Source organism: Limulus polyphemus, unplaced genomic scaffold (genome assembly GCF_000517525.1).
Source record: "Limulus polyphemus unplaced genomic scaffold, Limulus_polyphemus-2.1.2 Scaffold72, whole genome shotgun sequence".
Classification (NCBI taxonomy): domain Eukaryota; kingdom Metazoa; phylum Arthropoda; class Merostomata; order Xiphosura; family Limulidae; genus Limulus; species Limulus polyphemus.
The window spans coordinates 776,734-794,396 of NW_013665682.1; the positions used below are offsets into that span (position 1 = coordinate 776,734).

At 34.2% G+C, this 17,663-nt stretch overlaps 1 protein-coding gene across 1 annotated transcript in view; it reads left to right on the forward strand.

Annotated features, from left to right (window-relative positions):
* Positions 1-17,663, forward strand: part of LOC106466214 (sodium-coupled monocarboxylate transporter 1-like) — a 54,732-nt gene that overhangs the window by 15,398 nt on the left and 21,671 nt on the right. Inside the window, exons 3-4 of the mRNA XM_022394692.1 lie at positions 15,040-15,105; positions 16,288-16,339. Coding sequence (XP_022250400.1) covers positions 15,040-15,105; positions 16,288-16,339 — 118 coding nt within the window. The remainder of the gene's footprint in view (positions 1-15,039; positions 15,106-16,287; positions 16,340-17,663) is intronic.

The following is a 17,663-nucleotide window of genomic DNA, read 5'->3' on the forward strand; positions in this document are numbered from 1 at the left end:
GGAGTTATAATGTGACGGTCAATCCTACTATTCGTTGGTAAAAGAAAGACCAAGAGTTGACTAGCTGCCTTCCCTCTGGTCTTAATTAGGGACGGCTAGCGCAAATAGCCCTCGTCAAAACAAACAAACAAAAACAAGCTCACTTATAATACTTGGAGACGGCTTGAATGGGTAATGAAGAAAAACTTCAATATAAGTTTAACATAACAGCAAATGCACAACGTTTCGACAAGGTTTTGTCATCTACATTGATAATGTTTGTAGATTTTGTTCAAGTATTAAATGTTTTCTGGTGGGTTAGCAATAAGTTTACAGACTTACAACGCTAAAGTCCGAAGTTCAATTCTTTGCTGAGGACAGAGCGTGAAAATCTCAGTATATGTGTGTGTGTGACTTTGCGATAAAACTAACAAACAGTGTAGAATATAAACATAATGAAGTGAAAAACAAACGAACAAGTAGGCTTGCATAACTTGAAACCAATTTTAAGATTTAATTATTTCATCAACGAAGCTTTGATTTCTCTTCTTATTGTTATCTTTCTCAGATTTATTCTGTAAGCGGGTGGAAAACAAAAACATTAAACTCTCACTTCGTTTTATAGTTCATGATATTTCCACATACATTGTTCACGATGAGTTTGGTTGCTCATTAGAAGAGTCCGTTAGTATTTAGTTTTAATTAACAAAATTACTGCAGACAATATTAGCAATCTTGTGCTCAAGGTAATAAAATGAAACAAATTTTGTCAAACTTGAACTTTTTTTGAAGTGACAGTAATCAGAATAGAATACATTTTGAAAATTTAGATATGATTGTTTGTTTGTAATTAAGCGCAAAGCTACACAATAGGCTATCTGTGCTTTGCCCACCACGGGTATCGAAAACCGGATTCTAGAGTTGTAAGTCCGCAGACTTACCGCTGTGCTACTGGGGGCATTTATATATAAACCTGGTAGATCTGCGTAACTTCAGCTGTTTGTTTAATCACAAAGCTGCACAATAGGCCATAGCGCTATGTCTGTTGAGAAGATCAAACCCTCAAGTTTACATACCTTTGAGCCAACGGGGGACATTTGTGGAACTTTAAAACAGAAATTAACAATGTTTTGGCAATGAGTAACAATTATCTGTTTTGTGAAAAAAAAAATTAACTTAATTATTATTGTATGATTAATTAAAATGGGCCCAAAACCCCTAAATATTATATACACGTCACCATTTTAGTAGTCCTAACTGTATTAATTTGATTTGCTGACCCAAGTTGTGCTGATGAGGCCTGAATAGGCGAAACTGCAGTCCACAGCAAAGGATACGGTCAGTCAAGGCATGCATTAGGCCTCTATGTCACAAGTTTCAAAAGAAAACTTCAATACCCATATACATAATCATTAAACAATTGGTCCGCTGTATAATATCGAATAAAGAATTAGGCGTAATCTCATGAAATTATTCGCAGACCTAAATTAAAGTTACTATATGGCGAATTAAAAAGGAATCAAAATCCCATAAATATTAAGTATTTTTATATGTTTGTCAAAACTTACAAATGAGCTCAAGAGATTCTATATCACGTAAAAGGGTTAAGCAGAAAAACTGATCATTAATTTTCCATGGTCCAAGTTTACACTGCGAAGCGAGTCTTAGCTGTAGACTCCAACGTTTACGATTTACACAGTAGGCGTTAAAATATTTCATTTTTTTTTTATTTAAAAAAAAAACGAAAGCGTATTTAATTTGCGGAACGTCGTATTATGTTTAAAGAGACTTTTAGAAAATAAATGCTTTGCCGAAAATGTTTGTTACTACTTGATTTGAATGAAAACCTAGCCGATTTAAAAAAATGAAATACAGAAACTGAAGATAATTAAATTAGATTAGGTAGAGTTAGAGTATTACTTATCATGAGCTTTTGGATGTATATTTGATAGGCTTTATCTATCCGGTTTATATCTTCCTGAGGAAGATGAAACCATAAACATAAAATCAATGGTACTTTTATTTTCTTAACCATTGATGTTGTGTATTAGCTAAAAAGTTTGTTTGGGGGGAGAAGTGTAATTTTTTTGGCAGCAGTGTTTCCCCAGGTAATTGAAAATAGAGGAGGGGGTTCCAATATGCATGAGGATGAGGGTCGAAGGGGTTGGATCGTGAGGTCGAAGGTGGGCTGTGTAGCACCACAAGAAAAAACTGAAAAGTATGTCAAGACTATTTTATCAGGTACATAACTTTCATAATTAACTATTAGTACAATCTTAATTTGCTGTTACAAACCTATCATCTATTGAAGAAGACAATGAAAATTAAATTTCCAACCAACAACTAAGTTGATTTTTTTTTCAACTAGAAAATTTTCAAAGCAACTAGACCTAGTTAGAAACCGACTAAATTAGCAACACACATTGTGGCCAGTTGACCACTAAGGGGAGGGGGTGATGTGAAAGTTGAAGATTTGTAGGGAAATCCTTTCAGAGTATATATATATATACACCTGTTCCATATTCAACAAATATTATTCAAACTGCACTAAACAGTTTATGAAGCCCCCCAGTGACACTGCGGTATGTCTGCGGACTTATATCGTTAGAAACCGGGTTTTGATACCCGTGATGGGCAGAGCACAGATAGCTCTTTGTGTAGCTTTGTGCTTAATATAAACAGACAAACAAAGAGGCCCTTTGTAAATTTGTTGCCCAGGGGCGAAAAAGATTTTAGAAATATGTAATGGTTCCTTTATTATCATTGCAACTAAACACCACCGAAACCCCTCCGCTACGGTCTTGGTTGTATCAGCAGATAATATTATTACTCTTTGCTTTACACGTGTACTTCCGTCTTTTTATTTGCTGCCCATGCTTAGTCTCTTCTCTGTGCAACTTTCTATGAACCTTGTAGATGTAAGACAACCTGAATACCACCAGAATTTATACGTATCGCACATTTTTCTTTTAAAAAGCGCTATGCAGTATGCATAAAACGAGTTTGGAAATACAGAAATATACTTATCTCAACAACAACGGTTTATGAATTTATCTAAAAACTAGAGCTGCACTCACTAGAGCGCATACCTCCGCCAATCAACGTTGATCATATTCAGACCTCAAAAAATACAAAAATGTGTCTGTATGTCCGTCGTTATCAACAGACATAGATAATTGTTGGCAGAACAACGAGAAATAATATTCTACATAAGTTCACCAAGTTTCATCAAAATACGATCATTTTTGACTGAGTTATAAAGCAAAAATAATGTGAAAATCAGTCCCCATGTTAACAAATATAGATTTTTTTCATGGCCTTAATCTTCCAAAACTAATCACTTCTAAATCTGATCATAGTCCAAAAGTATACCAATTTTCATCCAAATCCATTCAGCCGTTTTCCAGAAACCTTGCTGACAAACACACACAGGGATGAAAACATAGCCCTCCGTTCACTTTCGGTGGCGGAGGTAATAATAATCGAACGATAACAGTTCTCACATTTTTCTCCTCAATTAAATATCACAACATTATTGTGGAAGAAACAAGGATTAAACTGGGGCGGAATAGTCTGGAAAGGCGTTTCGCCTCTTGAGGATTCGAGCTATTAGCGTTTCTGTTCTTTTAATTGAATGTGTCAAATTGGATCACAAAAGGGAGTTCCACCTCTTTTCAAATCCCAGTTTTAACAACTGGGAAGAAAGTAAATGACCCGCAATAGATTATATAACAAGAACATGTGATGAGAAGCAGATTATTCTATTTAAGTTGCATGGTAAAGATCGAGATTCAAACATTGGTGAAAATAAGAATGTTCAACACATGTTTAGAACCCACGTAGGTCTTAAGATGAAATAAAATAATATAATGCTATTGAGAAAATTGCTAATTCAACATTTTCTTGGCGAAAAATGTTTCGTGTGCACTTTCTGTATAAAAAAAAAAGATATTCTAGGCAACGAGTATTTCAGGTCATAATATACGAAACGATGTCAAGAGTCACTGTGAAAAATCGGAAAAGAATGAAACTTTCCACTTTCTACAGAACCTGTTCTTTTCTTGTGGTTCTCTAACAGATTGTGCAAGGTCTCACGTTTAACCTTGAATGAGCAAAAGAAAAAGCAGCCAAGCAAAGTTCCCAGAACCTGACTAACAACCGCACGGGATGAGGTCTTGTAATGTTCCGCGGCTGATTCAAGGAACTGCAAGTTGCAATGTAAATTAGATTTTATACAAGCGAAAGATAGCGGTTCTCCGTTTGGGTTTTACCTTTTAATATCAAGAAAAACAGGTTTTAGATGGGCCATTAAACTGTGCAAGATGTAACGCTAGCTTACTGAATTGTTTGAAAATGAACCTACAGAATCAAAATAAATATTAGGCGTAACTATTGAGATTGTTTGTAGATGCGTTATTACATGTGTACAATAAAAACTTCAGACTTGCTATGTATTTTTATACTAATATCCTCCATATTCGGTGACGAGGAACCCACTTTGAGACTAATAATGGCTGGAGACGGCTTGAATGGGTCTAAACCAACACCCCGGGGTGCCTAGATACCTTTTCTAAGTTTCACAACAGTTCCGGTCATGTGACTGCTTTGTTCAATACTGGATATATATATCCTTGTCAGTGTAAATTACTTGTACCCGATGATGACAAAACCTTGTCGAAACGTTGTACATTTGCTGTTATGTTAAACTTATATTAAAGTTTTTCTTCATTACCCATTCAAGCCGTCTCCAACCATTATTATCCTCCATATTATATCCTTGTACCGACTTAACGATATTAACGCCGACTGAGCATGCTTTTACTAGTGTGGTACACTGATATCAGTCAGTTAGTTATGTAACCCTCCCCTCCCCAGTGCCACAGCTGTATATCTGCGGACTTACAATGCTAGAAACCGGATTTCGATACCCGTGGTGGGCACAGAGCACAGATAGCCCATTGTGTAGCTTTGTGCATAACTTCAAACAAACAGTTAGTTACAAGTATCCTGAAATGTTGTGCGGAAAGTAATTATGAACTTGGATAGCAACAGAAGTACAATTACACAAAGATACAAATAAAATAGTATATTTATTCATACAAATAATATATATATATATATACAATGTCGCTTTCCAGTCAGTCTCAAGGTTTTCATTAAAGGACTCTTAAAGCTACATGAAGGTTATCTGCACTAGCCGACACTCGTTTTTCAATGATAGATTAGAGGGAAAACAGCTAAATAATATTAACCATTAACCAACTCTTAGGATTTAACCGTTACTCTTATAACGCGATAACAGTAGGCTAACCATCGATCCTCAGATTCTCAATACGGCACAGTAATCATTGGATCGTGCTTGGATCATAAAGAAGAAGGCCCCAACCTATACTAACTAGCAAAAGTCTTTGTATCACCTGTTGAAGTTAGCATGATTTCACTCCAAGGCGCTGATACAAACCAAAATAGCTCCGAACAAGTAAATAATCTGCAGAAAAATCGTAATATCATGTAATCTTTACCTAAAGAACAGGATTGGAACAAATTTACAACCTTCGTAGAACGGGTTTACAGAAAGACGCAAACTACGTGCAGAACACCTACACAAACATGTAGAAAAATTACCTTAATAGAGGTATATCATATACATTTACATATAATTTCAGGACCACAATGGGTTTGTTTATTTGTAATTAAGCACAAAGCTACACAATGGGCTACCTGTGATCTGCCTATTACAGGTATCGAAACCCTGTATTCTAGCGTTGTAAGTCCGCAGACATACCGCTGTGCCACTAGGGGGCCTTCTTTGGCTGTTCGTCAAAAAATATTCTTAGCCTGAAAGTTCGCCTTCAGTTCATCTAGTTTTCTTAAGCTCAGTTACGTTTTGTCCAGCTTATCTGTCCAATAAAGATAAGTGTAATTTCACTTCAAATACGCTTTTAGGGATATCGTTCACCCACCTATTCTTCTCTGAAAGTTAAGTATTTTCACCGAATGATATGTTTTCTACATGAAGTTATACAACTGATATTCATTGCACTTTGTTTTAGTAATACAACTCTTTTTTTTTAATATAAATTACAGGATAAAAGTAAGGAGGCAAAATGAAAACACCTTAAAGTTATAATTCTATCAATTAAGATGTGTAAAATGTCTATGTTTATAAAGATATAAGTAAAAATTAATTTACAAAAGCTCCTGCTAATAGTTCTTATCACGTGTAACCTTTATTTACCCAACCATTATCCATCAAGTCTAAACAAATAATTTTAGTGACACATATCCGTTGTTGAAAGCATAACAACAATGTTCTTTTGAGTGTGTGCTTAATTAAAGGGTATTAAAAAGACGTAATTAGGTAAAAAAAAATGTATGAAAACAACACTTGTCAGGGATATCAGCGGAGTTTATGTGAAATATGCGGAGAAAATTCTGGCTAGTCCATTGACTGCGTATATTATATTCTGTTTAGTTGTTAAATTTCAGGAAATGTACGTAAATATACCTATGTATTTCTAAACGTGATGTAAGGATATTATTACTGATGATGTTCTATGGTTTATTTGTTTGTTTTGAATTTCGCGCAAAGCTACACGAGGGCTATCTGCGCTTGCCGTCCCTAATTTGGCAGTGAAAGACTAGAGGAAAGGCAGCTAGTCGTCACCACCCACCGCCAACTCTTGGGTTACTCTTTTACCAAATAACAGTGGGATTGACCGTATTGGCCTTCTTTAGCTAAACATCTAATATCTTTTATTCGCTTTTATGAACCAAATGCGCTTGAAAATTTACATTATTTTATTAGATGTCCCTAAATAGCATCAAATCAAAGTCTTATGTTGGTTGTCAACTAACTACATAAATCCCATAAATGAGATAACATACTTTTAAAATCATTTCACAGAACAAATGTTTGCAAAACTTAGATATTTCTACTTGCAATGGATGTCTAATGTGCGAGAGGACACTTGAAATGTTTATTCTCAAAGCTTTTGGTAATGTATGATTTGAATTATAAAGAAAAAGACGGATAATATAGAACAATAAATTATATTAAAAAAAGATCAAATATACGCGGATATCATAAAATTATAATGCATGTCAAATGTGAAAGAGATTAATCTATGTTAGTGTTGAAAACACCAGAAAATTCCCGACGTTATCATGTGTAAAATGTGTTTATGTAATGCGCTTCCAATGCGTGCATAGTGTTGTATTATCACGGTATATCGTGCAAGCCTTTTTAAATAACTTGTTTTCGATTAATAATTTGACATTATTAAAAAGAAATGCCGCCATTTATCAAGTATATATTTTGTACAAAAAAGTAAAAACGAATTAACCTAACATAGTGAATCCAATGTTCATGGTGAGGGGATTTCTGAGGACTTGCCCGTCCAGTTTAGATCCTATAACTCCTTTCCAGTTTTTCAGATTTCAAATTAATATAAAAAAATATATAGCGTATACAAATTAAACCTAGAATAATATACAATTATAGCTACACAGCATAATAATAATATATAAGACAATATAATAATGATAATAAGTAGCTAAAACGTAAAGGTTTCTAATGCCTTAATACTACTAATAATAATACCAATAAATAATGCGTGCAATGTACATTCGTGTAAATGTTCCATAATAATACGATATCACATGATTTATTAAGTAATATACAGTGATGTGTAAAAGCAGCGAATACGAGTTTTTAATATCGATTACGTTCTTCATAATCTCCCCAAGAAAAACATATAAGATTTTTTTTTTATTTCTATCTCTCTCTCTATCTCAAATTGCAATCGGTTTGTTCGTTTGTAGTTAAACACAAAGCTACACCGAGGACTATCTGTGCTATGCCCACCACGAGTATCGAAGCCCGATTGCTAACATTATAAGTTCGTAGACTTGCCGCTGTGCCGCTGGGGGTAATTTCAACTGAAACTTTCAACCCGAACAACAACTATTCATCATTTTAAAGTACTGACCAGAGGGAACGAAGGCAGACAGAACCACCCTATCGACTACCATCCACGCTAAAGATCTGCCTTTCACTCTTATAACTCACCCACAGCAAAGTGCAGGGAATATTTTTTGAATTTCAAATCCGGCTGACCACCTCTGAAATTCAGAGGTATACCGCAAGGCCAACACACATCCTTCTCAAATCAAGTTTCTCTTTTTTTTGTCAGCTATACTCTGTTTCCTCTCTGGTACGATATAAGTAAACTAACAACTTTGAGTACTGATATTAATCGGTATATATAAGAAAAATGTTTCAGTTCTAGCGCTGTTGGAACTACATCCTCTTTGTTGATGGTGTTCAATTTGAGGATAATGGTTACACACTGTTGCCTGACCCCGCAACATTAATCGTAACAAGTTTCTGCAAAGGATTGCAAAGCCAATCTTAATTTGCACCTCTTAACAAAGTATTCACTCCACAAACCTTCCACTGTACGTGGACGTCTTCTTCCAATATTACGTTATAGTAAACTAAATAAATAAATAGCTATTGAAGCTACCTTAGAATACTTTACAGTTGTACAGTAGAATACGAAGATAAATGTTGATTTCGAGTTGTGGCTGGAAGCTTGTGAAGCTTCATCATTTTCCTATCCTTCTTTATTATCTTGCTAACCATACAAGGAAATATCTCTAACTTCACTGCAATGATGTTTTTGGGTCAGAGGGTTCTCCTTCATAACAACAGCGTTTAATGTACAGACGAGGGCATTACTCCAGATTTTCTTGAGGCGTGTTTCAGAACCTGCTGGTGTCCTAAATTTTCTGCTGTGCGAGTTTATAAATTTTCGTTGAGAACCCTGAAGGCTTCATTCTTCGAAATGTTATGCCCCTCAGTTCTATTTCGCGTAACAATTATTTATTACGTCTCTTTGAAAAGTTTTTTTTCACATCCTTCAGCCATAAATCTATTTGTTGAGGCATTGCACTGTCGAATGGTCGGTTATTCACCTTGAACAAAATAAATAGATATTAAACATATATCCCATAGCATTACGGTTTACATTTGCATGAGCAAAAATAAATCGTTTATATGAATTACAATTAACTCTGTACGTTTTAGATTTTCATTTTTTGAATAGAATATTTTGTTTAAAAAAAAACACATTTTTACGAGTTCATTTAATTTAATTGGATTTTACTTCCGCTTATAAATATACAGTAACATTTATACATGTGGTAAAGCATAAAAAATACTTTTGTAAGCTAAGACTGCAATAAAACGATTATTGGTTCCAGTTGTCATATCCCACTGCACTCCATCTTGTACTTCCAGTATTACAGGAGTCTCATACAACTATCATTATCAAATACATTTTAACGTAACTCTCAAGTTAATGTGAATTTTTGTTTCAACTAAAGCTCTCAATATTCCCTTTAAAATCTTTTTTACCAGGAAAAGCAGACTAGTGCGTCAAATAACAAATAACCTTGTTTAACTCAAAGTAATTTCTACATACTATGTAAAAACTTAAAATGCACACACAGCGAGTATGGATATACAATTCAAAAACAAGTTATTTAAATAACAAATAACACATAAACACATATATTTTCATTTAAAAGCCTACATATACTTTGAATACAGTGAATAAGCGTAGAAAATATTGTCTATGATCTATAATAACGATGGAAAGAGGAATGTCTAGGACTTACACCCCCCCTTCAACCATTAAATGGGTGCTTTATGTGATAATCATGGTTATGCCCTTTTGTTCTGCAGCGTTATCTCTAATGAAGGGGACTTTACTGAAATACACTAAGGTCAGTGTTTTTCCCTCTCCTCCTTACACGTTTTCCAAACACCATCATCCGTGTATAGATGTCGTCGTCGTTTGTTCTTCTTATTGCGGAGGGACTGACATATTGACATGGGCGTGTGGCTGGATGTTTTGTCTTGGTGGAATCATACCTTATTGGCACCCATACTGTACAAAGATGGCATTTAATCGCAGCACAAGTTGTGTCAGCACGTTCTCCACATAGTATTCGGGGTTCGCCTTGCCATTTTTCTCGTCCATCTGGATGTTTAACTAACAATTATAGCTGTAAACTGCAACCATCACAAACTCATTGGAAAAATCTATACCATTTCTGAAATCTCGTTTAATATGATGGGTGTTAATAAACTTCCTGGATCTTTTCAGACGTAAGTAGGCATATACTTCGTTCAATGTGATGACATACCTTTTTAACAGCAGAATAAGAGAATTTCGCTTCTGAAAGTCCTGTAAGGAAGCCAACCTCCACCCAAGAAAAAATCAATTTTAGGCGCTACCTGTACGTACACATCACCACATTTGAACTGAATAGCAACAGAAGGGTCAGGGCTTTTAACACAGGCTACGTGAGTGGTCGAGACAGAGTGACTGGTTATAAAAATTGTTACTATATATCGTAAACAACTCTCTTTTAATTCAGCATTGTTTTTAAAATGACAAATATAACATATTTCTCATGTATATACGTACATATATATATTCAATTCTAGGAACTAAACGCAATTGAAACCCTCTTAACCAACACAGCTGTCAATGACGACAGATAGTCACGTTTCTTTTATGTTATCATATATATATATATCAACATGTACAAGCATATTTTAAGAGCCCTACACCAGCTTATTTAAGAATTGTGACCTTTAAGGCTTAAATTATCATTTTTCATCAATCTATTCACCAATGCCAAGCACTTTAATTGATAATGAAATTATTTCTAATCATTCGAAATTAGGTTTGACTAAGATATTTTTCCGGTAGTCAAGTAAAATATTACTCAAGTAATGAAAAAAGAAACCAGTTTCACTGCTTTGCAGAAAGTATTTAAATATAGTTTGAAGACAATTAAATCAATTATTTTGAAAATAGCTATAGCCCGAATATATAATCTCAAGCCAATAGAATTAACAGTTCTTCTATTAATTCTGGTGTACATTCTGCCTACAATGTAGTTAACCATTTTCGGGTAAATAAAGTTCAATGTTTTGTAATAACACAAGTATATATATATATATAATAAAATAAATAACTTCAATACTATTTATTACATTGATTGTTAATAGGCGATTAAAATCAGCACAACATATAACAATAATGAACTTAATATAAAATAAGCAGTAAAGAAATTTTGGTAGAGGTTCCATTGTCAGTCCTAGTTGTCACCTTAAAGTCATAGCGGATAATGGCTGTGGTAATAGCTCCCAAATGCGTTGGGGATATCCCATCTATCAGACAAAATCCAAACGCTGATATTAAAAAAGCTAGTTGTCGTGGAAAATCAATTAAGGGTACGGAGCTGAGTGCTTACACCCACAATGTCTCAACTCCTACTGCCTTTTACCGTCTGCAGCCAGTTGTGGGAGGACAGTTACCCTTAAAAGTTCTTATAGTTCCTAAAGAAGAAATGAAACCACCCTAAAATTTCTACAATATGAAACTCCCAACTTCTGCCCTTACAAAAGAAATTAAATAAAATAAAAATAAATTATCTTACATAGAACCCGATTGGAAATTTCATATAGTTGATTCACAGAGGCTTCAATGTATCAAACAAGTTCCTTTAATATCTCCAATTACCTCTATAGCTATCCCAAAGTGATTCGTGCCCGCCTGTGGTATCTAAGCATGTTTGCCACGTTTGATCTCACTGTCTTATGAGTGGGGATATGAACATAGTTTTATGAATGACGCTCTGGTATCCCGAGGGGGCCAAGAACACAAAATCGTAGAAGTAACTTGTGTACACGTAAATTATATCGCTTTCTCTGTGAAGATCCTTTTTGGTTATGTTGCGTACTACTCCCAGAAACACGTGGACGGCTTTTACCACTGATTTTTACCTTCGTGAATTCTCACCTGTTACCAGAAGCAATGCTTTGCTTAACATGGTTGGGTACTGACTTGTTTCAAATCTCTTTCTGTGTGGTGCTTGTGTCCCGGGTTGATCCATATTTCTTTGTTTTCTAACGCATTGAGTAACAAGGATATATCCGTCCTGGAAACTTTAAATCCTCGATGTGAATACATCTTTAACATCTGAGTGTAAGAAGAATTCCCGAAGGAAAGGATTACTACATATTTTCCAATTTCTGGTTCTCTACACAACGTCAAACAATGTCAAAATGTAGTTCTAATACATTTCGTTCCACCACAGCTTAATATCGGCTGTGGTTGTCACATGAATTATTGATTTATATAATATAACGTACATGAACCTCTAAGTTAGTCTGGATATTAGAATTGCATCTATGGAAAATTACGCCTTGTCTTATTATAAACAACAAAATGCAATATTAAAAACTTAGCTTGTGTTTCAATTCAAAATATCAGATTACTTATTTCCATTTTATTTTTAAAGAGAAGAGTAACTTTTAGTCGACATTAATTTGTACAAGCTTTTGTACAGCCTTCCATCTGAATGTATTTACCACCTCAGGGAAGCGATTACACGGATATAAACAAGATACAAACATATGGCCAGACAAGTATAATTTCTATGAAATTGTTACTGTGGTATGTAACCCCAGCCCGAAGCTAGGATTAATTATTGTTTAGGACTATTCACATTCCGTTCACATGGACACCAGCAAATTTCAGAACATATACAAAATAATTTTTAAACATCTTCTTCAATATACTTGGGTAAATATATATACATTGATTCTTAGTTATAGATGAGTAAAACATGGCATTTTTCCAACTGTTTCATGCGACAGAGAAATTCTTGTAACCTTTACCTTCACTACGTGAGTGCAGCTGGTGTTTCATAATATTGTGATATTAACGTGAGTCATCCATACCAGAAGCTTTAGTGTTCTACTTTTTTAGTTGTTGAAAACCTGTTTAATATGCGAACTTACAATTTAACGAGTAAGGAGAGCTGTCTTTGTTTAGTATTGTAATATTGTACTGTCTTTGTAATAACGATAAAACATTTTCTAGGCACTATTAATGCACTAAAATTACTCAAGTAAATATTATCAGGATATTTAAGGATTTCAATCAAAATTATACAATGATAAATTTGTAACTGTCTAAACTAACACGCCGCTACAACCAGGGTTCAACAACAAAAAACAACAACAATTTATTAAACTGTAACAACACTTTGAAGGAACTTACCCAAAACACAGTTAATAAACACTTGCCTGGCCAGGACTTGATACTAATGTTAATGAACAATAAAACATGAATATCAATATTAATTATTTCAAGATAATGGAATGAGAAAAAGAACCAGAATAAGAAAACCCTAATTAAAAAAAAAGAAATTCCAAAATTACTTTTTCTATACTAATAACAATATCGAATGACAAACAGCAATAATTCATTAACAATATCGCTCATAAACTATCGCGTGACTCAGTTTATGAAGCTTATGACAGGGTATTTATTCGCTGCTTAGGTCACGAGAGTACAACCCCTGTGATAATAAATTTACATACTCTTTTGCTACATTGATAATATATGTACGTCACCGCTAAAGAAGCTGGTGTCAGTTTCATAATACATACACATTTACTCAAAATAAACGTGATCAGTTAGAAGGTGAGTTAGCGTCTTAATATAATTAAACATTTATAAACGATTTATAAACGATAAAATAAACGATGGAAGAAATAATAAATGAACGATAAACAAAACCATAACCATAAAAAGTAGAATTCGCTATCTCACAAATTTACTAAAGCGTGATACGATTAACAGTAACGTGAAACGTACCAAGCTAATTTATTAAAAATCTTAAAAGAGGTTTATGCCAACGAAGTAGGTATATCTACACAATAAGAGATTGTCGAATAATATAGGTAAAAATATAGTAATGATGCATGAATTATCTTTCAGCTGACAGCATGGGATAAATTACCAATACAAATAGTTTTAAACAGACAATGTTAGCAGTGCAATTAATAGCACAAAATAATAATTACTTATAATTATAATTAGTTATGTTTTGAAGTTCAGACTGACAACGAAAAGTGCAAGGATTTTTAAACTCATTGATACAGACATGCAGATCAAAATGTATAGCATCTCAAGGGAAAGAGATCGCCATAACAAACCAAAGTGGCCATATCAGTGGCTTGGTTTGAACTTCGCGAAAAGCTTCAGAAGAGCTATCTACACTAGCCATTCCTAATTTAGCAGTGATAGACTAGAGGGAAGACAGTTAGTAAACACAACACATCACCACCTGTTGGGCTACTTTTTACCAACGATTTGTTTGTTTGTTTGTAATTAAGCACAAAGCTACACAATGGGCTATCTGTGCTCTGCCCGCCACAGGTATCGAAACCCGGTTTCTAGCGTTGTAAGTCCGCAGACATACCGCTGTGCCACTGGGGAGCATTTACCAATGAACAGTAGGATTGACTATGTTACAGCTGAAAGGGTGAGCATGTTCTGTGACAGGGATTCGAACCCGCGACCCTCAGATTGCGAGTGAAGCGCCTTATCCACCAGGCCCTGCCAGGCCTTAACATACGAGAAAACTTTGGATGAGAGAGAGAGAGAGTAAAAAATTGTGAAAAAATCAACAGATGGAAAGAAAAACTCGAGTAAAATACATCAGATATTCAGACAGAGCACAGAAAAAAATCAAAAATATGTATAAAGAATGAAAGAAATTGGAATTTTAAATAAAACAATTATAAACTCAAATACGTGATAGTAAAAAAAAAGTTTCATTATTGTTTGTTTTTAACTTTGTTAAAATTCCAATAAAGGACACTTCTGTAATGATTTTAAATGGATATTCGCATATAAGATATATAATACACAGAACCATTCTTTGAATCAGTAGTAGTTTTGTATGGTGTTTCTCACTCCTCCAAATTCTGTTGGAGGTGAGAGTATCCGGGAGTAGGACTTGCGTCTTAGTCCGGACACCAGGCCTTTGAACTAGTTGAGCATTGTAACGAGATCTATGTGCACAAAAATAGATTCTTGTACAACATGAAGTACCCTTCCAGAGTTAACTGAGAGCTTGCTTTATCAGTGTAAGATACTTAACACAAACGTATTTTTTTTACAGTATCTGGAAAGACGATTTAGTCGAGTGGTCAGAACTCTTGGATCTATGGTGTTTTCTATTCAAATGGTAAGTTCCTCTCCAGCTAACGTAATCGATTAAACTTTACAAATATTGATTACTCTACAATTTTCCAAGTGCATACTCTGCAAAAATAAAAAAGGTTAGACCTCTATCATATAATTAATAAAAGCCTTACGTTAACAACTAATTATTAAAATATTTTGTATATTGTAATGTAAACACGTTAAATAATTCTGGAATCAGATCGGACTACTGTGACATTATTTTTGGTTACGGAATAACTTAAACAGTTCACTGTGCGATCACTTAATATATAACTACTTATTCAAAAAATAACTTAAACAGTTGACTGTGCGATCACTTAATATATAACTACTTATTCAAAAAATAACTTAAACAGTTGACTGTTCGATCACTTATTATATAACTACTTACTCAAAAAATAACTTAAACAGTTGACTGTTCGATCACTTAATATATATACCTAATAATTCAAAAATAGCTTGAATAATCTAGGCTTATATACTATTTTGGTGATTACCAAATCAAAATAACTTTATGAACAGCTCGGCTGTATAAATATAACGTTAATGTTGTTTTTCTAACTATGACAATATTCTTTTAAGATTCACACCGTAGTAAGAAGGTAAATTGTTGTTTTCATCCTTGATATATATATCTTCAACAGCTTATAAGTCTAGTTAAAATTATCCTCTTACAAACAAATGTGTTCAACTAGAGCATACTGTAACTTAGACGTTTAATAAGGTCGTTACCAACGCCTACTGCAAAACACGTGTCTAGAAATGTATCAAAATTAAAACTATCTAAGAAAATATCGTGAAACTTTGTTTGTCTCTCTCTCTTTCTTAATAGAACAAAACACAAAAACTTTCTTGAATGTCTCTATATTAACAACTAAGATGAATACTATTTTTTCCTGGCTCTACCGACTTTTACGCAGTTGATTTTTTAACACATACCCACTAACTTAGTGTCTTTTTATTACATTATTTTTCACGCTGACGGAGAAATGTTGATGTCAGTTCTGAATTACAGTGTTTAGTTTTGCTGATCGTTATAATTCTGCTGATTCCGAAATTGCTTTAATGATATTTTGATACATATTAGAAAATGGTTTCATAAGCACGTTTTCGAATGTCATTGTTTTTATAAGCCAAGCGCTTCGTGACTAATGTTGTCTCAATTTTCTTTCGCTGATTTTAGATTATGTACATGGCAATTGTACTATACGCTCCATCTTTGGCCCTTTCACAAGGTAGGATGAAAATATTATTATGATATTTACTTATGAACAATTTAGATAATTATTTTCAGTCTTTGTTGATAATCACGTAAGTTTATAGAATAAGTATGCCATAGTGTGAATGTTTGAATGAGAGATCCAAGTAAAATTCCTACAACTAGATAAAGATCTAAAATAAAAAGCCTATCATTTCAATTTATTTGTGAAACTTCTGAGCAATTCGAATTTAAGACATTTTGAACGAAAATTGGTGTAAATTTCAAATAAACTTCAAAATGCGTATCTCCAAATATTTCAACAATATAGATTAATCACCTGTTCCAAGTTAACATATATGTTTATGCCCGTATTAGTAAATAATACATCAAACGAAAAAAAAGTATGCCATCTTACGACTCTCCTTGGCTCAGCGGTAAGCTTGAAGGCTTAAAAAGCTAAAGTTTAGGACTCGATCCCTGCGGTAGGCACAACACTGACAACCTGCTGCAATCAGGCGGTAGTCACGCCCAGCCAAATGAGGATTCTCATTTCTTGAATGTGTATTCGCTCCCTTTCTGCACCAGTGAACATCGGATGTTCTTTACAAAAGAAAGAAAAAAAGAAACATATAACAATAAGAAATACGTATAATGATGACAGGCGATTACTTCGATTCACTTTCAGCAGCAATTGGTATCTATTGTTACAGGAAATTTGAAATATTCTGTTTCTTTGTTTTTCGTAATTTCCTGTGAGTTAAGTTGTCATGTTTGCGCCAACATTATTCGTTTACCAGTTTTGGACACAAAAAAATTATTCTGTGTACTCTATGTTACACAGAAAATATACATATGTATTTTTGGAAGTAAAAAATGTGCTGTACAGTGTGAAACTAACGTACCACTAATATATATAAACTGTCCTTGTCGTATTCAACAACTTTGATTTTATTAATAAACTAGCCGTAGTACCCATCCCCTGGATGGAAGTTATGTAAATTCATGATTAGTGAAAGGTTATCTTAGGACATGAAAAGTTGCTTCCCCTATATGTAATTGTAAGAGAATGCAGAAGCCAGGCGGTTGAAGCGCTCGACTCACAATCCCCGTCACCTCAAACATGCTCGCCCTTTCGGCCGTGGGGGCGGTATAATGTGACGGTCAATCCCACTATTCGTTGGTGAAAGAGTAGCCCAAGAGTTGGCGGTGGGTGGTGATGACTAACTGCCTTCCCTCTAGTCTTACACTGCTAGATTAGGGATGGCTAGCGCAGATAGCCCACGTGTAGCTTTGCGCGAAATTCAAAAACAAACGAACAAAACAAAAACTGACAAAACAACAAAATGGGAAACCGCAAA